Source organism: Nothobranchius furzeri, chromosome 16 (assembly GCF_043380555.1).
Source record: "Nothobranchius furzeri strain GRZ-AD chromosome 16, NfurGRZ-RIMD1, whole genome shotgun sequence".
In the NCBI taxonomy this organism is placed as follows: domain Eukaryota; kingdom Metazoa; phylum Chordata; class Actinopteri; order Cyprinodontiformes; family Nothobranchiidae; genus Nothobranchius; species Nothobranchius furzeri.
In genome coordinates, this window is record NC_091756.1 from 41143038 (window position 1) to 41168963 (window position 25926).

A 25926-nucleotide genomic window follows, 5' to 3' on the forward strand; every position below is an offset into this window, starting at 1 on the left:
AGTGAAAGGATTATCACCTTTTCCACTTTGTTGGCACAATGCCTGATTCTTTAAAAAAGAAGGCTGGTGCTCCACCCAGTGTTGCGTTGGATTTAAGATGTGCTGTTTCATCTTAAATTGGAGATAATTAGATTTGTTGTGTAGGGCTCTGAATAACATTTTACAAGGCTTGGAGGCCTTTTTTCATATTTTTTGATCAAGTACATGAATGATTATTTAATTTTTGTATTTAATACGCCGACGACTTGCATGTTCATTTTGGTTGATGAGTGAAATTGTTCTCATCTGAATGAAAGTGAACACATGTTGGTTTCTTGCAAGTTGATTTTTTTATTGTGATTTTTTTGTGTTCATTATTATTTTTTTGTTATGTTTAATCTTGAAAATTAATCTATCAAACACTAAACTCCATTCATCATGCCACCCCCACCCCCCTGCATTCTGGTATCAGTTTTGCCCTCAGTGAGCTTTGGTCTGACATCACTATTTGCATTCTGGTAACCTTTGAATTACAAATTAAGCACTGCCAATAACAATGTTTAAGTTTCTACATCTGTCTTTAACAGGATTAGTGCATTCCTCTAAAACTTGCTTTAGTTAAACCTTTACAGGTCATCTGATGTAGTTGTGGCTATTATGTTCTCAGGTTTCTTAAGTATGATGCTTGAAAGTATTAAAAAAAAATTAAACATCATACTTGTTTAAAACAAATACAGTGAAATAAATATCTATAAAATAAACGGAACATTAAAAACAATGGACGCATAAGTACCTGAATCACAACACTTGTAATCTCATGTGAATGGAAACAGATACGACATCGCCGCTTTAAAAACATGGCAGCAGCTCATCATTCAATGTGTTTGGAAAGCTCAAAGAAGCATGAATGCTTTAATAACAGATTGCATATGTACACAGGGACTCCAAAGCCTCCAGCTCTTTCTAATAACAGCTTTGTTCAGAGAAAAAGGTCGACACTTAAGAAAAATATCAGGTCACACAACAGCAAACTGTTGTGACTTGCAAACAAAATGGCCAACAGCAGAATTTGTTTCTCTCCCCTTTTCTAAAAGCATTTAACAGGAGCCTTCGATGAAGCCCTTCACAAGAGAAGACATGTTTTTAACCCAGAATAAAAATGGAAGTATTAGTATACATAATCTCTAAATTTCTCCTTGATTTAAAGGCACAAAAATTGGCTAAAAGTCAAGGCTTGACACAAAATATTGTTAAACGGTTAGCGGGATCAGTGAGAAAAAAAATAACACACACAAAAAAATTTGTTGATTCCAAAATGGTCTTCTGAAAATCACAGAGCTGTTTTGGTACTTTCACAGGGACCCTCTCTCAGATGAACTCCCCTCGGAAAGGAAGTGAGTGAATGTTTTGCTGTTGCCAGCGGCAGCGCAGCCTCGCCAGTGGAGTGTCTCTTGGGTCTTCAAACTCTGAGAAGCCCAGCTGGTTAAGGATGTCATAAACTCCAGCTCTGGCAGCCACCTACCACAGAAACACACACACACACACACACCACACACACACACACACACACACACACACACACACACACACACACACACACACACACACACACACACACACACACACAGGTAATGAAAACAGCTGATAAGTCTTTGTTATGGGCTTGACACACGCCTCTCCTCCATTCATTTTCAATGAGACATGCGCGACAAAGCGATAATCGCGGGTCTACCTCCTACTAAGCAGAACACGAAAAACATGCGTGTGAAATTTTGCGCTCGTGCACATGTCGTGCACAGGCGACCCAATCCCAGAAAGTTGAAATATTTTCAAATTGTCATCGCTGTCGCTCGGACGAGGACCAATCAACGGAGGTTTCCTTCACTGACCAATGAGCGGACAGGATGCTCCGTACATCTCTGAACAAACATGAAGGAGAAGTTGATTATTATTATGTTTTATAGTAAAATCACAAGTAAGATTTCACATAACTCTAGCAGCACCTTGTGAAACATCATATCTACCACTTTTTTAACTCTTGAACCGCTTAAATAACCTTAATTCCCTCCAACCTGACACAGCCAAACAAAACAACGGAAGTTTCGATTTCGCCATGGAACAGAACGCGTAGACGGCTTTGCCGCTGGCCGCTGCCACAGGTCGCCTCCCGTGTGTCGCCCCCTTAGTGTGTGTGTTACATAGCAAAAACACAAAACATTTGTTTTTAAACTTTCCTGACATAAGCACGAGAACATATAAATGATTTTATTCATTTTTACCTCACACCTTTTCCACCACTGAGACAAATTGCAATCTTTAGCAATGTTTACGGACTTCTGTAAATATGGCTCCACCAGCCTTCATTCATGTTGTTTGTGATGAATTAAAGGTAATTAAAGGTTAGCAGGCACATGACCTGTGTGATAGATTTGACTTGTCTTTAAAGCTTTATCTTAAAAAAGAATCTGCTGATGCCATGGTCATCCCATGTCAGGTTTGTACACCCAGTTAGTGTTTAACAAGGTATTTTGTCTGTTTTGTAGTGTATTTTTGTGTAAACGTAAAAAAATTGCTTCCCTGTTAGTGTAGCATCCCAAATAGCAACTGCTCAGAGAAGTTGTGTTTACGTTCTAAGACAACCAACGTTGAGCATCTCACATTAGAACAGTAATTCATTTTTCCAAAAGGTAATTGAGTTAGTAACTGAGTTAACACATTGTAAAAGTTACAGAGAGAAATTACAGAGAGGTCAGACTGTTGATTAAATATCAAAACAGTTTGCCACAGACTGGTGTCCTCTTGCCTGTTCTGCTTTCAAACATCTCCTCACCTTTCTGAATTACTGTTTCCTGTTTTTTATTTTTTTCCCCGTGTCCTGTCTGGCTGTGAAGCAAACATAATTAATGTGTGAATGCTGGTGACAAGCCTTACAGATTTACTCTCAGGCGGAGCATCAAAGCGCCTGCTGTTAATGTCACGACTGATACTTAAAACTTTATTGTTATTGTTATTTGAATACTTTGTAAATCCGACCAGACACGGAGACAGAGGTGAAAGAGAAAGGAAGAGACAAAAAGAGGGGGTCCACAAAGATAATCAATGATGAACAGGGGCCTGCTTCTAGACCTGCAGAAAAGAGGCACACAACCAGGGCCGGATTATCATTGCAGGGGCCCCTGGGCACACAGAAAAATAGTCAAATAAAAAACAACTCGTTTTTGTACCTGGTGGTTGCAAGAAACAGACACCACTGAAAATAATCAGAAGTGAGGAACAGAAAATGAAATGATTCTTTCAACGTTTAGATCAGCAGGAACTCTGAGAGGCTGCAGGCGCATCAGTGAGTTTGCGGCTGCTGCGCTGGGGAGAGGGCTGAAGCAGCTGGGGAGCAGTAAAGATGCAGAAACTACCATTGTTAAAAGAAATGTGTGTTAACTTAGAACATGTGGGCGCAATTTTAATTACTTGTCAACTTGTTTCTCCAATGTTAAGACTGCTGCACAAGAAATAAATAAATAAATAAAAACTGCTGCTGGCGTGGGTCCCCTTGTGGCTGTGGGTCCCAGGGCCTGTGCCCAGTTTGCCCATATTATAATCCGGCCTTGCATACAGCAATACAGCAGGAGCAAGGTATCACTAAGCCATCTTGATGAAGAAATATATAATATATATTGTTTTACTGAACAATCACACGATAATAAATCATGTGACATGAGACGTGTTGAATGTGCCCAAGTCTATACTTATGAGAGCACCATGTGAGCACCTGTGTGTGTACACGCGCTTGTATATGTAAGGTTTCTCTATAGGAGCGTCCAATACAGAGTGTGAGGGGCCACAGATCTGCCCCCCAAAGATGCGTATGAGATGGAAGGAGCTCAAGTCCCAGAGATCCAGGAGCTGTCCCAGAGCACAGAGACCCCAGGGAGACTGTGACCCTCAAGAGGCGCAGAGGTTTGTCCTGAGGGGCCACAACCAGCAGCCGGCAGAGTCCTGGGAGATATCAGTGGCAAGCCCACAGGCCCACCCGCAGACTCCCACCCCCAATCCGGCTGAGCCCAGAACCCGGCGACCCGGGACCCAGGGGCGACCAGCCCCGCCGGGGACCCAGCTGAGCCCTGGGACCCAGATCCCACCAAGCAGCCACCGGGATTAATCAGGCAGACTCCAAAAATCTAACCCCCTGACCCGGGAGCCACGAACACTCAGGCAGACCAAGGCACCCCACTCCACACCAGGTGTGGCAGGGGGAGGGGAGGCGAAAATGTATATCATCAAAAGAAGTCCCAGGAGAGGGAGGAGTCAAAGGCCCCACCTGACATATACAGTCATACACACAGTCACACACTCCCTCCCTCATGCTCACACATACTGTTTCCTGTTTACAGGTTTGTCTCCACCAATATTTATAGGTCCCATCATGTTATTGTAATAATTGTCACAGGCATTTTGGCTACACACACATTGATGTGTTCGCCGCTGTGAGTTCACTTTTGCCATTTGTAAATCTGCTCGGGGTGGGATGGTGGGTGCCGGTACAGCCGGTGTCACTCACTCTGACTTTGGTCGGCTCAAGAGCCATGTTGTGCATGACCAACTCATCACTGGTGTGGCTGTTGGACAGCCTACAACTCCTGATTTTCATTTATCCACATTATAGTAACGGAGTAAAGCACCATTTTACTTGACCACTAACGGTAACGGCGTTGCAATAATGGGAAAAGTAATTAATTAGATTACCTAAAAAAACAACAACGCTGTTATACTTAAACAGTGTTTGTCCCAACATTGGTAATGACCAGGGTTCAAATTACTGGGGAGCTAGGGGGAGCCAGGATCCCCGAAAGGGTGACGGGCTTCCCTGGAAGCCCTCAACTGAAACACTCAGTGGGACTCTAAAAAATACTCGTGCGCCCTGGAGTTTTAACAGCAGTGATCTGATGAACGTCTCCACGAACAACTCCACAACCCACCTCCACTCTCACGGAGCTTTGACGAAGGTGATTGGATGAACAACACCCCCCCCCCCCCCCCCCGCCCGCCCCAAGGCATTCTAACTGGGCTCCCCCAGAAGCCTTTGTGTGATTCATGCCCTGAGTGTGACCAAAGTATGCTGCTTCCATTGTAAAACAGCTCTAACAGCATCAATATTTTGGATGAATTTACTGATCATTATTTTTGCATTATATGGTAAATTTCTAGGAAGTTCAATACTACTGGCCAGTATTGGCAAAAATAGCTTTTACATACCACACATATCATTCATTAAACTCTTCAGCTAGTTCTTCTCCCACTCAAAATGTTAAAATATGAAATATCCGTCATTCGAGTCACAAGATCCTTTTGAGTTTAGTGCCAAATGAAAGTCTGTAGAGCTGATAAACTGAGGGTTTATGGGTGTTTAGATGAGACGGACATGAGCTGTAGAGAGGTTAAGTGGAAAGAGATGGTCATCCACTAAGGAGGGAGATTATAAATAGATCTCCAGCTCTTCATGCCCGTATGCTGGTGTGTCTTTGAAGAGAAAATTTATTCCGATGTTTGTTTAATGGTTCGGGCAGGCATGCAGGCTCCCTGACTCACCCTTTCCCCTGAATTGCTTTGTCTTTATTTGAAATTTTTATGAATGAAGTTGGATGGGGAAATATTTTTTCCTCAAGAGACTTCAGTGTTCGTGTTCGCCTGCAGGTCACGGTCCGCCGTGGATGTCAAACACCAAACGATTCATGGGAAACACAACGGAAAACCACCGGAAACATCTGGACATAAAGTCAAACAATTCGAATGAATCAATGCAAAACCAGCAGTCACGGACTTCCCCCGGAAAAATCTTTTAAAGATTGAATGGCCAATTAGAAGTGCAGCAGCCTGCCAGGTTTACTCAGCAGGAGAAACTTCAGCATTCAATCACCCCAATGAGGAAACAAAAAGCATGCAAGAGCATGCCAAATCTTGTGGGAAGCACGCCTTTGCAATATTATGCTCGGAGTCAGAGCTGAATTAAACTATAGACTATAGAGGAGAGTGTGGACAATGCCAATTTCTAGCTTTTTTTTTAACTAAGCAATGACAACCTCACTTTAGAGACAACTGCATGTGGAAGACATTAATATTACTATCCAGATACTCATATTAACAATGAATACAGCTTAGTTGCATCTTTGTGACAAAGTAAACAGTCCCCACAGAGTGTGGGGACTTGCTGATGAAGCACCCTCAAATCTTAGTAATCAATATGTAAGAATCTCCAAATATTCATTTTCACCATAAGAACTACATGAATGATTAAGTGAGGTTCTATTTCCCCGTTTCAACCCAGCTGTTCAGAAGTCCATCGCTCATCATTCCATCCGTGTCTGTGTCTGACGTGTTCCTGGAACACCGTCGGCTCTACTAGCATTTTGATGGGAACAGATGATTTGGTGCTGCTGAACCATTTGTCAGCAGATGTGACTTCTTAGAAATTCTCTGGATTTGCTCTATTAACAGGTCAACCTGACTCATTCACTCCACAGCTTTAGAAAGGGGGATGTGTGGGAATCGGGAGACAGTGGAAGTTCAAGTTACAAACCACTGATGGAGGTCTTATTTCTTTTTAGATATTTGTTTAAAATCCTTACATATCATTCTCATGGTCTAAACCTGTCAGGTTAGTTTAATGGTAGTTGAAGAAAAAAGAAACATCAAGGATAAATCCTAATTCCTTTATTTTTGCACCATTTGGCCAACTTATACAAATAAAACATGTTAAAAAAACTGTGTGTGTCAAACATTACATACTGTAGTATCCTTACTTTATCCTCTACTTTAAAATAAACAAGTAAAATCATATAAATCACTTTGTAACTGTACTACAGGAGCTCCTTTTTGGAGGATTTTTGCTTAATCTTACTTTTTTTAAACCATTGGACCTAACCTTGCGGGATTCTTGGAGCATTAACTGCCCGTGCTCTCAGGGATGTGTATGTTTAAGAGGAACAGGACCAAGAAGAACTGACTCAACCAAGAATAAATGTTCAAACCTAGATTGACATTTAAATGTTTGTTACCTATGAAAAAACACATCAAGACATGTTTTGCTACATTTAAAAATAGTGGTTTACAGTGCATTTTCTTTTAAAAGCATTAAAGGTATGAGCAAAAACAAACAAACAAATAAATATAAATAAATAACATTCTATTATATCTTTTTACTCTAGCACTTCTATCCAATCCTGGTCCTAGTCTGTTTTAGATGTTTCCCTGCTCCAACCCTTAGATGTTCCCCTTTGGGGCAAAAAAAGCTCACATGTGCCTGTTTCAGGAAGTACAAGTCAGCTGGAGGAGAAAGTAGCTTTGTAATATTTGGATATCGCCCCTTTGATTGGCTAACAGCACTGTGACACTGCCACTGACTCTGTTTGCTCTGCAACATTGTTTTATCTCTACAAATAACACACGCCTGGAGGAGTTCTGCTCTGTGGTGGAGTTGCTAATGCTAACGTTAGCTTCTACTAGTCAAGACGCCCTCTGCTGTTTACCTAGATGCTAAACCAACATCAGCCTCCCCCGTTGTGAGTCAAGATGCCTCACGACAAGACAGTGTGACATAGATCTGTGTTATGGCCACCAACCTGGCCTCTTCAGGTGCAGGAGCCAGGATCACCCAGCCCCGGTGTTCAGCCTGACACCGCCCCTCCTCCTCCTCTCCTCCAGGCAGCTGAGGAGCACAGCTGAGCTGAATCTCTCTGACGACCCACACCTGGGATAAAAAGGCTGTGCCTTCAGCAGTCTAGGAGGCAGCAGTGCAGGGGTTCTGCTGTCCTCCAGGCCTCATTTTGATTTCAACCCCTTTGTTTTGATGAGTTTAAACTTTAATAGTTTTAACTCTGAGTGATCCAAAGGGATCTCTGTTTGATGTCAACTTGGTTGACTGTTTTATGGTTAACTTCATAGTTTACCGACTTTGGGATTTTAAAACACTCAGTGTTTTCGTTGTGCATCGGTTTTAATTATCAACTTTGAGATATTTAAAAAACTCCTAGTCCGGTAAAACTTTTAACAAAGTTTTAACCAGGGGGTTTTAATGTTGATGATTTGTCTTTTAAATGTTAACCTTTTAGTCTTGTTTTTTTTTTTTGCTTGGCATTATTTTAATAATGCTTTCCATCTGTTTGCATTTGTTTTTAGAACTTTTACAACAATTAAACCCATTTTAAACCCACTATCATGTTTCTTATGTTACCCCCTCCTTCACATTTTAACACCTCCTGTCGGGGACGTAACAATCTGTCAGGCTTTTGAAATCCTAGAGTTTCACCGCATATTTTCTATCAGAAGCTAATGCAGGAGATAGGTGTAGGAGACTATTTGCATGTTCAGCCTGCATGACAAACTCAGAGTGACTGATTATAATCAGAAATAATCATGTTATAATGGTTTTTCAGTGATCCACACCTTTAAAATTATATTATTGTAAATCTGTCATTTTAACTCTGCTGATGAAAATGGCTTGGCTCATCAGAGCCTATGTAAAAGACTGGGAACAAGCTCTCCTGCTTTTAGCAGCTACAGAAATCTAATTAGACCAAATACATAAAAACAGCCAATAAAGAATGCAGGACCGACTGTGCTACTGCCACTGACTCTCTTGACAGGTTGTGTAACCATGGCAATGACCCTCAATCGCTGCCTCCAGCGTTAGAATTTGTCATTACTGATCCTGCCACGGTCACTGACGATAAGACTAGTGATTGTGCCCCGGGGTTGGCTGGGTCAGCATGATTGGGCTGCAGTCAGATTGGGCTGCAACTGGGCCACTAAATGCACCACAATCCAGAATGTAAGAATCAGATGAGACAAATATATGTGAGGTCTGATTTCTTTTGCAGCTTTTAAGAATGCTGCATGATGCACTAAAAAAATCTACAACATATATCTCTTCAAGAAACCATCAGATCATATTCCTTTAACCAAAGACAATGGGTACCAAGGCAACCACCTCCTCTGGTAGAGGTCGACCAGTTCAAATACATATCTACCTTTAATATGAGCAATGCAGAAGAGACGCAGCCAATTATTTTAATGACATGTGAATCAACACTTAACGTGCTCCATGTGATGATTGAACCACTGCTAACCGAACAACCTAGAGAAAGAGAAAATTCTCCCTAAAATGAGTTATAGATTTATAAATCAAACAGCTTTTGTAGTAAATATATATATATATATATATATATATATATATATATATATATATATATATAAGTTGTTACCTATGAATTACCATATATATATATATATATATATATATATATATATATATATATATATGTGTGTGTGTGTGTGTGTGTATGCACACACACACACACACACACACACATACACACACATCCATCTATTTTCTTTTTCCTTTCACGACTGACAGAACAAGTGATGATAAAACAATATTAGGAATGAGGAAAATAGACCCCCTCCAGCTAATTGTTTGTCACAACATGTTTTGCTGTTGATTGTTAGGAAAAAGAGAATCACATGTCTTTTGCTACAAAAAGAGCATAGGAAAAATTATCGAACAAACCTGAGTGGCTTAGTCAGACTTTACATTTGGTGAAGCAGAGCGTGTGCCCGGAACAGATAAATGACTGCAGTTAGGCAGGCATACATGGGTACAGTTTGAGCCCAGCTGCACTCAAATGATGTTAACCTTTCTAAAATAAAAAAAAAACAAAAGCACTTCAGTAATTTTAGGTTGGGGCTGCAACAGGCATTACATACAAATAAGCCTGAATTAAATCTGCACATATTGTTTGTTACAATGACTCTGTTAGTAAAAAACACATACTGGTGTGACAATATTTTTTTTATTGTGAGCAGTTATGCATTTGTTTAGGAAAAAGAGAGATTGCTGTCCTACACATGAAATACATGAAATGAATCTTGTTTATTGTTGAAATAAAGTGTTTTCACTATGCATAAATATAGTTTATTTGCTGTCAGACCCTCTTCCTTTTTTGTCTCGCAGAGACATTGCAACAGTGAGCTGTTTCTTCACACTGAGGAGCATAAACACACTGTAGGAGTGATTGAGAGTAATCTCGCCTCAGTGACGCACTCTGCTAATGAATGCATGGGTTTGTGAGAGAAAGAAACAAAGAACTAGCCTGGGAAGTCATCCTATATGTGTAAATGTATAGGATGTATACAACCGCTAGAAGAGCTCAGTCATGGGCTGGAATCTATGGTCTCCAAATGTAACTGGACAGAGCTAGGGCCAATCAGAGCAATGAACAAGACAAATTCATTGCTATGATAATCAGTGTTGCCAACTTTGTCGCTGTTCTTAACAACTTTTCAACCCCCCTCAATGACTTATTTTTCCCAAAAAGTGCCTAGCAACAAGCCTCGTTACATTTTTGAGGACCCTTTGCTACTTTCTGTAAAACTATCTTGTAGATATTGCCCGCAGATTAGCAAAAAATAAACCAAAAGAGCCAAATCATTCTTCCGGGATTTAGGAAAGGGAATGATCTGCACATGTGCACGAGGAGCTACATCGACGGACTGACCAATCAAACCTTTCTCGGCCAGACTGACGAGAAAGGTAGAGCTGCAGAACTGGAGACTACCAATTGACACCTGCTGCTGTAGACTCACGCTTCGAGAGACGGTGCAGGCGTCAATCTGCAGTCTCTGGATCTGCAGCCATCAGGCACTTTGGCATTTCCTGCATTTGGCAAATAAAGTCAGTGGGAGATGTTTCAGAAACCAATAAAAAGCCAGATAAGTTAAGCAAATGCATCACAACAGCCCCTATATATATATATATATATATATATATATACACACTGTATGTATATATATATACAGTATATATATATATATATATATATATATATATATATATATATATATATATATATATATATAGGGGCTTAAATTCCTGTGCCAGCTGACAACATGAATATCGATGCTTTCACATAACAGGAACCTCTTCCAATATTTTAAACCCCATTTTCTCAATTTTATACTGGCACACTGCAGGATCCTGTAACACATATGGTTCTTACAAATGCTTTGATAGTCTCTGCTTTCAAAGAAAAACCTCCTCATCACAACATGAAAACTTCAGAAGGATAAGTTGGTATGCTCCTGTTGATGTTACCTATATTTGTACTGTGCACATTAAAGCTGCTGTAGGAGTGTTATTTATATTGTTTTCATCTGCAACATGTAGGGATGGGTACCTTTGACATTTGAATCGATCCGGTACTAATTCCCGGTACCTACGAATCAATACCGGTACTTAACGGTACCAATTTTCGATACTTTTGAGTGTTTATTATTTTAATTCTCTTTTATAATTAAATATATATTTTTCTCAATATATAACAGTATTTGATAAATATCACGATAAATAACATTCAACTGTTTGTATTTTAACATTGTCCTTGTAGTTTTATAAGCTGATAATTAAACTGAAGCAAACATCTTTACTGTGAACTAAATTTACTGTGTATCTTCATTCCTTTTGCCGTCTTTTTTCATTTGATTTTTCCTACTGGGAAGTTAGAATTTCCGAGGAAAAAGCGAACGCACCATTAGCTGATAACAACGGTGGCAAAGGAAGCTAACATATCAAGCTAACGTTATCTTTAACAGTTTATTTAGGTGCTGGAGCAGATTAAAATGATGATGCCTCACACTTAGATTGTTGTCGCTGGTTTCATCTTCACCCAATCACCCGTCGCATTTAGTAAAGTGAAGCCAAACTTTAGAGCACGTTCATGTTTTTCTAGTTGGAAATTCGGAGTTCCGAGGAGAAAGCGAACGCACCTTAGCGAAACGGAAGCTAACATATCAAGGTAACGTTATCTTACATTTTATTTACCTACCGGAGCAGATTAAGATGAGGATGTCTCACTTAGATCGTTGTCTGTTGCTGGTTTCATCATCACCCAGTTACCAATCACATTTAGTGAAGTGGACCCAAGCTTTAGCGTGCGTTCTTTCTACCATGCTGCTCTGTTTACAACTTGCTCGCAGGGACCGACGACATAACGCTCTTGCGCATGCGCAGCTGTCTTGGCAAGTTCCTGTTATGAAGGACAGGTACCGAAACGAGGCATCGTTTGAAATGACATGAATCGATGCTCGGTCGGTACTACGGAATTCGGTCGGTACCTTAAAAAGTACCGAATTCGGTATCCATCCCTAGCAACATGTGACCTCAGACACTTTGGATGACATTGGTTTCCCTTGTTTATGTTGATCTTTATTTGGCGCTTGCCCTTTCCAAATGTGCAGAAGGAAGATCAGCAGCCAAATGATAGTTTAAGTATTCAGTTAACATGTTGATGCCTCCATTCAGCTGAAGAACAATGAGGAGGATTTGTTTTCCTGCACATGTCCTTAACCATTTAAGGAGATGGGCCCTCCTCCTGCAAATCCTAATAACTGTCAGGTGCACCATAGCCTGTACAGTCTATAACCTGAAGCTGCAGCACTACTATTACTGCGATTACTAATGTGATTGCTGCTGGTTACTATAGAATCAATCAGAACAATCAGATTTATTTATAAGGCGCTTTTCAAACAAAAGTGTGACGCAAAGTGCTTTACAGAATTAAAATGAGCCCAAATTCACATTTGACCTGACACTGTACACGCAGCTGAAAATGGATGGATGGCTGGATGGATATGATTCTTCTTTTGTCACCATAAAGACAGTTCACACTGCTATACACAGCAGTGTATACACAGTAAAAACTAATTTTGTGAGGATTTTCAGGTTAAACATTACAAAATAAAACATTTAATTCACATTCTGTGGATTATTTTATTTTTCTATGTTTCTGGTTCGAGCCTCACGGCAGATCACTCCTTTCCTCTGTGTCCAACTCTGTATTATTTCATGGCATAACTGGGCAATTACAGCCACCCTGATGCACCGCATATATTTGCTCTTCACAACAGGGATTACATGCCCCTCAATGGCTGCACATATTTCTCTGGCAAATGTTTACACAGCAATTGTTCCAGTTTTTTTTTTTACTGTTCTCCTTGAAATATATTTTTTCTTTGGTTTTGATCCATTTGGCTAATAAAAATGGTTTCACTCAGCTTTTTTTAATAGTCCAGGGTAAATTTCCTCAAACTATTGCCCTACACATGCCAAGAAACATATTTGAAGTAGCAGATTTGAGCTGAAACATGACTGGCTTTTTTGACTGCCTTGATCACAGATTATTTATGAATCTTGAAGGATCATTATTCATTCTAATGACAAAACACATTTAACTTTGTTGCTTTTGTAGAAATCTGCAAAAAACAGCAACCGATAACTAAAACAGATGTTTTAAAGTGAAAGTCCCATTAGTCAGTTAGTGAAATTACATAAAAGCATTTGACCCATCCCTGTGGGGAGTGGTGAGCTGCAGCAGTGGTTGCACTCGGGAACTATCTGGTGGTTTAACCCCCAATCCAACCCCTTAAAGCAGAGTGTCAAGCAGGGAGGCACTGGGTCCCATTTTTAAAGTCTTTGGTATGACCCGACAGGATTTGAACCCTGATCTCCTGATTAGTGTATTTCAGGGAACTCGGGATTCATTTAGTGACTGTTGCATTAGACAAAAGGAGTATTTTTGACAACCAGGCACACATTTTACCTTTTTAGCACCCTGTGACTGTAAAATTCAATCACAAAATTTTTATCATGTACTGGGTGCAGCTCACACACATCTCATTTGTTTGGAATTCACATAAACTGTAGGTGCGCAGCTGGAAAAGCCATTAATCCAACCACAAAAAACACAGAACAAAGACAAAATGAAGATCCAGACCTCAATGTTAACTTGGAAATTCCTGGGAAAAAAATATAATGAAACTCTGGTAATGAGTTCACAATGTGCACAAGCTCAGGTAGAAAATGTTTTCCATCTGAAAATTTAAAGACAGAATTGTGCATAAATGTAGATGAAAAATCAAAAACTGCAAGGGAACATTGTAGCCTAATTACTTGAGATGAAATATACTTAATTCTTCATTATTAAACACGTAATAACTTTGCAGGGAAACCAGTTGCCATTTCACAGTTATCCACTGTAATTTTTACTGGCATTTTTACAGCGGAGGTGATCAATCTAAAAGTCAACTTATAAATCTTTAAGCACATCAAAGTTCAGAGTGCTAACTCCTCTGCTTTTGAGGCAATATTTTCATACTAAGCTTTGTGACTAAATCAAAAAAGATGCTGTAAAAAGAAGCCAATCAAAAAGTAGCTGGATAAACAGTAAAAGCAAAAATGGGCTAAATTCTCCCTTTATGTGGAAGTAAACAAAACAGGAACAAGGAGATCCTGTGAAGCTTCCACCGGTGCAGAACAATGTGGTTGTAGTGACGCAAGCTGGCATTTTTTCTTATTTATTATTATTATTTTTTGTTAGTTTTAATTATCTGAATAGAAATTGCTCAAATTATTAGACAAAGCTATCACAGCCAGCTCAGTTAATTACAATCAAGCCTCTGTCTCATAGTTGTGATGGGCTGAGGCTCAAAGCCAACCAGGTGTCAGACAGCAGCAATAAACTCATTTACTTCATTTCCTATTTACAGATTAATTAATAATTTAATAAAATCATTTATTTGTTTCTATTTTGGGGCATCTTTGCTTTCATTAATGTTACAACAGGGGAAACCAACATAGCATGAGATGTTTCTGCTCATGAATGAAAGCTTTTACAGAGCACAAAGGCTTATAATTACCTGCTCCATCCAAAGAGAGAAGGGGCGCTGCCAGGAGTCCTTCTTCTCCAGATGCAGGTATGTGTTGAAGAGGATGAGAAAAATGTAGCGCTCCAGGTACTGCAGACTCCTGAGCAGCTGCTGCTGACACTCCTTCTCTGTCTTCTCATGTTTGATCTGAGAAAAACGCACCAGTGCTCAGTTCTCAAAGGAGAAAAACATATTTTGCAAAATACTTCATGCAGACATGTTCCTTGTATCTCTGAGTGCCTCTGGTGTGTTTGAATCAAGCTGGGCTAACTTTAATCTGTCTTCAAAGAGTCATTTGTGGTGGTTTTTAATTGATATTGAAACTTAAGATCATTTAAGGAACGCTCATGTTGAGTAAAGACACAATCCGACACAAAGAACAGTCAACATAAATATAAGTAGTTTTGGTTTATTTTCCCTAAGGGGGTCTATTTCTGAGTCATTTAAGATTAAGCAACTACTCTCAACCCATTACTTACATATTTAGCTTTTACACACCATAGGCTTACAAAAAATAAGCACATCAAAGTTATTAAAATAAAGAGATTTTCTGGAGGATCATGATGTAGGGGGACAATTTTGCTTGTGAACGCTCTCTGTTGATCATTGATCAGTATTTGTTAAAAACGTCTATCTGGAGGGGGAGTTTAGCCGGGCGTACACGGAGCAATTTTTGGCCTATTTTGAGCCGACTTTCCTTTTGTGCGAGCATCTTGGAGGTTGGGGCGAGTTTTGTGTCATGTATTATACTGGGATAAGCGATTAACACCTCACAACCAGATCCAAATCAGCAGTCATGTCAGTCACAATCACAGTGACAGTCACAATCTGTCACACAGATATCACACGTTTGATGTTCTGCTCGTCCCTCGAGAAGGTATCGTACTGTGTAAGACACCACCACTGCCTGGTGGTGGATCACGTAACCAAATAAGACGCAGCAGCAGCAACCTTTTAGGTTTTGTAAGACAGGTAGACATTTTGATTCTAAGGATAATTTTGTCTAGTTCCGTCTCATCAACAAGAACTCAAGCACATCTCGTCATGTTTTGGTCATCAAAGAGCTTTTTTTTTAGCTTGTCAGCATCTGGTTTTTGTTATAAGAAAAAGGAGAGACAATGAAACCATTTAGTCATCATTATTAATGACACTGACATGTAGTAATTTGATAAGTAGATAAATTAGTTTCACTTTAATATTGAGTTGTTGATAATTGAAATAGCAGCTTAAGAGTTTTAAAGAGCTGACTGTATCTAAGTCACCATTAGCATTGTTAGCTCAATGTTAGCCTCTAGCCTGCTTCACCCAATATTTGGCGTAAAACAAAAAGATGCAGTGGCTTCTTAGGGGAATAAGAAATAACGTCTGGGTCACTCCTGTTGCTGGCTTAGGGTCTTTACAAAATGCTTTTGCCTGCCGGTGTGGAATCACAAATGCAGTCCAGCGGAGCCATCGCGGGCTCACAGATTATCAACAAAGACTACGCCCCCCTTTCCCTTTTTTTAAAGGAGAAAAACTGACAACCCCCCAGCCAGCTGAGAAGAAAATGTAACCTTTCTTACAACGTGACTGAGACAGGCGCCTGTTTGTGATAATTTCACTTAAAAATTCTTACATATTTTACCTTTAATCTGTCCTATTCATTCCTGACCGCGTGACTCAGACCCTTTAATACTTTGTGTGTTACTATTGTGTGTGTGATCAGTTAACTGACTTCAAGCTGGGTTTTATATGGCTGCTATACACTGCACATGCAGACCCGCTTCAATCATCATATTCTTTCATCTTTTTGCCCTTTCATCTGCTGACAAAGCCCATCATCAGATATCAGTGTTGACATTTGGAAGGAGCCCAATTGGTAAGCCATCAAACATAAAACATCACCTGCAGCACAAACAACCTTTCACCATTGTTGTTAGCTCCCTGCGCATCCCCAGACCCCTTAAACTCCCCTTTTTAAAACAAAAACTATATTTAAGTGGTTGTCCTTGGGATAATTACTAAATAATTCTAATTGTCACTGCATAACCCAGTGGTCAGCAGTGCAAGAGCTGTGCAATTGTCAAAAGTACAAGATGCTTCAATAATTCCCCTCATTGTCATGTACGAGGTGAGACATTAACACTTACACACAAAAAAAATCCAGATTCTACAAAAGAAAGGGAACAATCTTTCAAACTCTACTCTGAATAAAATCTATTAAATTTCATTCTACATAAAAAAATTCCTTATATGCTTACTTTTTATTGCAAAATTTCCAAATAACTCCACTCCTGAAACCAGCAGGCAGTAGTTCAACACACAGAGTACAATGACGATCGTTCCTAAATACAGTGAGAACCACAACATGCCAATTTCACAATGTCAGGTTAGAGACTGGGCTGCTCTTTGATGACAGGTTCTGTAAAGCACCAAGGTGATCGTAAACAGGCTTTCATTTCTGAGCTGACTCACTGTGTTTCTGGTCTCTTCTGTATCTGGATTGTTTGGAGCCTTGAGCACACTAAGTTATGAATGTAGACGTGCAGCTGTGTGGAAAATGGAGGTATTACCAAAGTGAAAAACACGTTGGATTGGGGAAAGTAAAGCACCCCTGAAGTGTGTTTGGGCACAAACTGGCTGCAGTTCCTTTTCACTTTTGGCCAGAACCGACAGTTCGGCTCAATAACTTGCATTTTGACTGCTTGATGTTTAAGAATGAAACAGAAGTTTTTCACAGAATAGAGTTTTAAAGTGAATGAGATCAAACTTTTTTTTTTTAATATCAAAACAAATTTTAACAAAATCATTGCAGAAGTGAATGACATGGCAGAGAGAAGATGAAGATGTTTCCTGTTCATTCCCAAACTGCAGAAGCTAGATCCCAATTTTCCAAGCAGCTGTTACAATGTGGGGCAGCTACAACACCTACGGACATGAGCGTACACACTGCCTGTTGTTCCTAGGAGCACAGGAAAAACCTTTTCAACAGACTCATAACATTTCTGATTTCTTATAGTAAACACTTTAGTGAAAGGTTAGGTAAAAATGAGTGAACCTTACCACCTTTTGCACCCTGCACCCCAAGAAGCATTTCATCTTTTCACTTAAAAAGAAAATTCACTGTTTTGAATCGGGGCAGCAAGCTGTGCAAAAGGCACAGATCTCTCTCTCACACACTCACGCACGCGCACACACGCACGCGCACACACACGTACTTTTACACACATGAAAAGAGATCTGTTAGCAGAGATTACATAATTCACACCTCCACAATCTGCTGAACTCTAAATCTGAGGCTGCCATCTGTCTGCCTACTTAGACTGAGCCATATGTGAGGTTTCTCTTCCAAATGTTCCTGTCAGAGAAGATGGTTTACATCTGTAAGTTTCTGGGACAATCCTACAATCTTCTGCTATGTAAACACTTCCCAGAATTAGGTTTCACACAGAAAATGCCCTGAATTATTAGGTACTGGGAACCAGTTCAGTAGCTTCTTGTGATCTTTTAAAGATTTAGGGGAAAGTTTCAACTAAGTTTCAAATGACAGGAAAAGCTGGTCTATAAAATGGAGGCAACTGGTCAGAGAGCAGCGGAGATGTGATAATAACATCCTGGGTGAAAGGAGTCTGACCACCACTGAGGGTTCAGAAATGTGCCTCAGGTGAGCAGATCTCTGAGCATGGATTTGAGACAGCTTCACCGGTAACCAAAATCAGCTGATCCATTCCTCAAGAAAAAAAAAACTGGATTATAAATCTAATTCTAACTAAAAAAAATACAGCAAAACTGGACTTGTGTGTTATTGTTATTTCATCCATTACGAGGCCTAGCGGCAGACCTGAAGTCTAATTAAAGTAATGCAGCTGTGAGCATAAACATGATGACCAGCTTTCCAGTGTGTTGCATCATTTTTTAACTCGAGCTGATTTGCCCTCCAGCCCTTGTTGTCTTTAATGTTTTTTTCCTCCTTTTAAAGGGATCTGTTTTATAGAAAATGCTGCAGGGCTTTCGATTTTAAAGTAAAAATCTCCTCACATGAAACAAAATGTATTTGAGCTGCTAAGTCCAAATAAAACAGCAGGCTTGATGTTTGTTTTCTGAGCGATGAACACATTCCCAGATGAGTGTCTCAGTCTCTCGTCATGGTCAGATAAAGTTTATAATAACCTCCAGATAACAGTACGATATCCAGGTGTGATTTATAGATAAACATCTACATCAAATACACAACTAGCCTCATCTCCATGGTCATCGGGTTTAATAAACTCAACAGTCACTTTATTAGGTATACCGTAGGCCTAATTTATGCATCTGCGTCGATACAGAGACACACAACGCCATTATTCGTCCTTGTGAGGGCTCTTCAACATACTTGCAAGGACAGATGGAGTTGAGTCCACTTTTCTAAACATCTGTTGAATAAGACGAAGAACGCAAGCTTGCGATTGGTCAGGACACGTTCGTCAACAGCACTGCCATTGCACTCTTTAAAACATAAAGAAAGCTGAAGATACCTAGTGGCAGATACGGAGCAGCTTAAAGAATACCTAGGTAAGTTTCTTTTCTTATTATTTGATGTATCCTAATGTAAATGCTGCATGACCTGACTTTGACCTGAATGTATGTTTGCACCTTGCCACCGAAACAAATTCCTAGTAGATGCTCCTATCGCCTACATGGCAATAAATCTCATTCTGAAAAACTCTACAAATATGAACATTTTATTCACCCGTGACTGCATGAGTAAAAAGATACACAGCAAGCATGTTATTCGTGGATGGAAATAACCGAAAATGTGGGTTTAGAGGTAGCGAGTGCAATTGTAAGTTTTATCCCTCTATTTGCCCTCTTCGTGCTGCGCTCGTCTCCTCCTCTTGTCCTCTCCCTGACCGGGAACCTCTCGGCAGGAGGGGGTTTACAAACTCTAAAAACTCTGAAACTTTTAATATGAACACACCCATTAGTGTTGCTCAGACTGAAGGTACACATCTCCACTATCTTCTGGTGTAAAGTAGTAACTTCATGAGGGATCATATTAGAAGCTGTGACTCGTTAAACTCAGTAACGACACTTGTCGCAATATTATGACTTTAGCGCTTAAAGGGTTAATATAACAATTTAGGGCCCCAACATTGACCCCTGAGGGACTCCACAAGCATTGTCCAACCAGAATTGCCTCAAGGCACTTCACAAAGTTAACATTTCTATTGAACCTACTCATGTAAAAAAAAAGCCAGCAGATTGTATTGAGTCACTGACTTGTGTCAGAGACTACAGCAATCCCGATACTAAGCAAGCATGTAGAGACAGTGGAGAATTAAAGTTCCCTTTAACAGGAAGAAACCTCCAACAGAACCTGGCTCATCAGTGACCAGTAAAACTATGAGTGGCTATTTCATAGTGGCATTTGCCTCTTGAGTACATTTTTACAGCCCTTAAACTATACCAGAACCACACCAGTGGTCCACAAAGCAGTAGTTTTTTGCAAGACATCAAATTCCATTAACACATGTCACTTCCATTTGCTCCAACTCAATTAAAAGGACATCTACAATAAGATGGAAGTCAAAAACGACTGATAACTTCACATATCTCGAAAGGCTGAACACCAGTAAACCTCTTCATTAAATAACTTTTTGGAAAACTTGCTTTTATTTTATTACATTACTTTCCCCATATTCTTTCATAACATGGAGCAACTAGAGGGATCCACAAAGTCCTGAAGTCATGACTGTCGCTTCATATAGCCAAGTACTGATGTCAGACATGAGTATTATGGAGTGGTTCAGCTGTTTGACATATGGTGTCAATTACCAGTTGATGGGGTTGCAGAGGTAAAAAGGCTGACCCGTATTCGGCCTTCCCACACAAGTTCGCACAAACAGCAATTCATCAGAGTCTATGAGAACACCTCCCACCTAAATCCTAAACCAAGCCCAAGATTGTATAGAGCGGACAGACAGCCTACACACGGCCTCTTGAGTTGATGTGCAAACATCTCACGGTCAAGTACATTTGCTGGTTTTTAAGTAACTGTAAAAGTGTAACTGTCTGAGTAATGATCAATCTAGATACATTTGGCTAATTAACACTGAAAACCACTGTTGTTTTTAGACCTAATACATTTTAAAAGGTCAGGGAGTTTAACCAGATGACAAAAAAGTGCAGGCTGAAACTTTAGGTTTTTATTCTTTGATTCTTTAGCATGGCAGTATTTGGAGTCTTATTTCCTGATATTTGGACATCTTGCCTTGGCTAACAGCAACACGACTATCACTGACTGTTTGCTCTGCAACGTTGATGTTTTATCTCCATGTAATAACCAAGTCCCCATAATTCAGGTCTGAAATTGAAGCCAACACGGAAGTGAAAAAAATTGCAGTTCCACCCTCATCCGCTGGGGGCTGGTGTCAGAAGTAAGCAAATCCTCATTGACTCCCATGTTAAAAATACCAATTTCACAGCAGAAATAAACACAGGGTATCTGCAGGTTTAAGGGAGCCAAATTTAAGACTTTTTAAGACCTTTTTTAAGGCCACTTTGACCAAATTTAAGCTTTTTTTTTTAAATAAATTTAAGCTATAATTTCCAGCTATTGCCTGGAACCGGTGCTAACCACATCGTGGACGTGGGATTAGCCATCCAGTTACCATTAATGTTGCACTTCCCCATGGCGCAAACTCCCACTAGCGTGCTCATCTAAAAATAGCCCCCTTTCACAACCCTTTCACCGAATGTGTACGGTTCCGCTTACGCCAATATCATACACAAAAAATGCTGAACTAGAAATTCAGGAAAACTTTATAGAAATAAATTAATCTTGTTTATTGGTCTTTGGTAATTTAAGACCTTTGGAAATTATTTGAGGATTATTTGTCATTTTTAAGGATTTTTAAGGCCTTAAATTTGGAGAAGAAAATGTAAGACTTTTTAAGACTTTTCAAGGAACCACGGACCTGCAGATACCCTGTAAACATGTTTACAGCCTGGTACCAAAACATGTTTTAGGTTTAATAGATCGACAACTCTGAGGGGGGTGAATTTTTTTTGTCACTCTTCTGTTTAAGTGTATTAAATGTCTACAATTCTGAATAATTAATGAGCATCAGACCCACGTGACCACAGAGCTAGCTCCGGGGAAAGGCCCGCCTGTGATTTTCAGTCTCTCAACTTAGACCAGTAGTTGTAGCGTTTGTGCGTTCTTTTTTGAATATTATTTGTGCAATTATTGGACAAAATGACTTGCTGTGGTATTAATTGCACTAATAGAGCCTCCAAGGAGTCTCCTCTTCATTTTTTCGGTAAGTAAAATTATATTTATGTATTTTAGGTCACTGCCGCTCTTGCACTAACTGATCTTAGATTTTAACATGTACCGTTTAACCATGAAATTAAAATGTAATAGGGTAAAACCCAGTTCATTTAACATAACGCTGCATTTTTGAAAATGGGTTGAAATATAACATGTTGTTGGAGCTGGGTTCCGACTATCGTTATGGTCCCCTCCCCTCAGCGGCAGCTCGGCGCATCTCTGATCGCAGCGGTGCCTGTCTGCTGCGCGGCTGCCGGCTCTTGGAGCTGTCGGGAGACCTCTGTGTTCTACCCGGTTTTACCCGGCGGTCAGCCCAGCGTATCTCTGACTCAGAAGCTCCGGGTGTTGTGCACAGTGAACTCCGGGTGTAGCTACGTAGATATCTCCATTAGCTTAGCTCCCACCTCTGCGTTAGCGTGTAGCTACATCGCTTCAGTTCGACGGGTGTCGTCATTTGATCCCACCTCTCTTCCCTTTTGTGGAATTGTCTGAGCTTGACGGAACCTGTGACACGGTCAAAATGGCGGTGGTGGCCACCTCCCATTTTGGCTTAAAAACTTATTATTGGAGCCTATGGAAACGAATTGTCCAGTATATATGTCAATGGTAATAACAAATGCCTGGAGGAGCTTTGCTGCATGGTGGAGTTGCTAATGCTAACAGTTAGCTTTTACTAGGTGTAAAAGATCTACACCACACTAGAGTTTAACAATCTGTTTTCTATCAAAAGCTAATGCAGGAGATAGGAATAGGAGACTATTTTCATCTTCAGCCTGCATGAAAAACTCAAACTTATGGATTATACTTTGAAATATTCATTAACACTAGGACTCCCAAGTCATTTTGACTATTTTCATTTTTTTATATGTAACTTTAATAACATGGATATCACCTTGCCCAGGCTTCCTGACTTTTCCTGTTAATATGTGTCCTTCATTTCCACATCAGTATTTCCATAAAATAATGCACCGAAAAAGAAATATGGTTGTCTTTGTCTTTGTCTCCCAAAAATCGTCAGCCTGACAACTCTATGTTTTACAGACTATGTTTTTATTTTTTTTCCCACAGACGATAGACAGCGTTGCTGTTGCTAAGTAACCAGCTTTCCAGGTCACGTGCGTTCACTCTCCGTTCATATTCTGTGTAAAATAGCTGCTAAAACAGCTTTTAGAAGAACGTTCTCAATGTAACAAGGGGAGGGGAAAACTGATGAAATCTGGTCAGCAGGAAGTGGTTTAGACTGACAGCAACGCGGAAGATGATCTCCCACCTCCTTGCGCAGAAAGGAGCCATGCCAGTCACCCGGCGAACAATAGAGAGACTTCTTTTCAAGGTTAGGATTAAAATGATATTTTCTTACCCTATTATTAGGTTTACATATCCACAATGAGTTAACTTATAGCACACTTGAACCGTTTTGCTCCACAACATCATCGCTTGCATTTAATGGACAAAATGACAGCCGTCAAGCTGACGGTAGGAATTCCTGTTGTGTTACAGTTCTGGAAGTTCTAGTGTTGAATTGTTTTTTTCAGTGTTCTACACCTTTAAGGTCAATTTCTAAGCCTAAATCTTTCAACTCAAAATACAAAAACAAAAAAAACTTTCAAATGTTTTACATGCATTAAACTCTTACTCCATCCATTTGCTACTCACTGATGTAAAGTGTGCCTACTTAGCAAGAGGCGTGGACTCGAGTCACATGACTTGGACTCGAGTCATTATTTTAATGACTTCTGACTTGACTTGATAAAATCTATAAAGACTTAAGACTTGAATCGGACTTCAATGCCAATGACTTGCGACTTGAATCGACTTGCATCTGTTGACTTGATGATGACTTGAGCATATTTGATATTTTAGCACAAAAGTGACACGGCATGGACAAAAATCATAAATCATTCTTTGTACAGGGTTTGATCTTGTACTGCTAAATGCAGCAGCACTTTGTTTATAATCAATTTCAGTTGCACTTTCTGCTTGTTTGATCAAATAAATTAAGCTTTAAGAAGCTTTATTTCTGACTTTGGACTCAACATGGACGTGGTTGTCTTTGACTTGGACTTTATTTGAGACTTGACTGGAAAGACTTGTGACTTGCAAAGCAGTGACTTGGTCACACCTATGCTACTTAGCGCTGTCCCCTAAAAAAAGGCACCCACAAAGGCTAATGAATATCTAGCTGTTTTTTAACACTGACACTGTGAAACATGTTATTTAATAAGCATAAAAGAGATTTGACAATTGCAGCTTGGGGGTTTCTCTGTGTGAACACAAGAACAATCTCTAGAACAGAGGTCAGAAAAGTTCATCAGAGACTATTGATGCAAAGTCGGTTCAAAAGTTATGTTTCTACACCTAGAAGAATAATTTATCAAGTTCAGACCTGGTGAAAGTTTTTTTGTCAAAGTTAAAACTCTTCCTTCATCCAATGGCAAGACCCCTTAAGTCAAACCTTGGAGAACGCACTTATCTGAACCAAAAATGAACATCTAGACTGTCGCAAAGATTATTCAGACATTTCAGCTAGTAAAAGTGAATCATCCTCATTGCACTGACTTTAATGGACTCGTGCTGTCACTTAACTCAGAGATGCTCCAACTTTCCAGTTGGGAAGCCAAAAAGATTTTTATGTTATTGTTAAGTTCCCTAGAAAGATTCTTTTAAACTTAAAAACTCAAAATTTAAACATGAATCTGCAGCAGCGTTCCAACAATAGTCACACAAACATGGTCACAAGATGGCCATCATTTTTATATAACAGCACTTTGGTAAAAAAAAGCTAATATATAGTTCTCATAACATTATTATATATTCACTAATTATTTGAAGATGTAAAAGTTATATTAACATTTTAAGTGAATAGCAGCATTCAGAAGGGTCTTGAAATGGCTAATTAGCATTTCAGTTACTTGAAATATGAGTAATAATATGTGAATAGTCCCATTAAAATAAATTGATAATGTAATTACAGCTGAAATGCAAACTGCACACTGATTTTAGAATAATTTAAAAGCAGTCTAGGCAAAAGTAACAGAAAAAGAGCAGAGAAACAAACAAATATCAGTGGAAAAATAAATAAAAGTAAAAAACTAAAACTAAATTTTTTTTCATCACTCAAGGCATCAGCAATCTAATATTGCACATTTATTGAATGGACTTCTCTTTGGGAAATCATAGTCTATATCTACCATTTACACTGATTAAATGACATCTTATTCTTCGTGTTCTAATATAGAACTACAACATTTTCTCTTCCAAACCTTCGGTTGTGTCATTATTGATGTTTTCATTTATTTATATCATGTAAAGATTAAAATGTTATAACTTGGCAATTTTACCTGTCCTTTCATATCATCAGTAACCATGATTGAAAGTAATCAGAGCCATCAAGCCTCTTTTTGAGCTGCACAGTTGAATCTACTGGAGTCTTTATCATCTTTCAGTAGAAAATACTCCTTCTTTCATCCTCTCAGCTCAGAAGTAAATTATGATATCATATAATCATATTTATCATCTTCTAAGTTAAAAGTGCAAAAGTAACTTCTAGGAAGGAACATTTTGCACAATAGCTGCATTTTCTTTTATCTAAACACCCACCCACTCAATAAGTTTCCTTTGCCAGGTTGGCCAGTGGCAGAGCAATCAAAGTCATACATCATCTGGCCTCAAGTTGGAAAACTGATCTTTATAGATCTAGATGGTTCCCAAAACTCCCCGTTTTTAAAGGCGCAGAGAAGCCATAATAGAGTAGCAGTGGGAGAAAGAGACAAGATGCCTCTCTGGTAATGGTTTCTGCAGATTCCAACTCTTTTTCCAGCCGCTCAGCCACACTGTGCTGATTAAATCATGACGTCAAAGCTGAGGTAGATTTTAGAGTAAGCTATGTCAAACCAAACACT

The 25926-nt window shown here is 39.5% G+C and overlaps 1 protein-coding gene across 4 annotated transcripts in view; it reads right to left on the reverse strand.

Annotated features, from left to right (window-relative positions):
• Positions 1 to 769: 769 nt before the first annotated feature.
• pald1a (phosphatase domain containing paladin 1a) overlaps positions 770 to 25926 on the reverse strand; it is a 70790-nt gene continuing 45633 nt past the window's right edge. For all 4 annotated transcript variants that reach the window (XM_015963037.3, XM_015963038.3, XM_015963039.3 and 1 more), the window contains exons 19-20: positions 14722 to 14877; positions 770 to 1497 (exon numbers count right to left, since the gene is read on the reverse strand). In XM_015963037.3, the coding sequence (XP_015818523.3) occupies positions 1348 to 1497; positions 14722 to 14877 (306 nt within the window). In that variant the 3' untranslated portion in view covers positions 770 to 1347. The remainder of the gene's footprint in view (positions 1498 to 14721; positions 14878 to 25926) is intronic.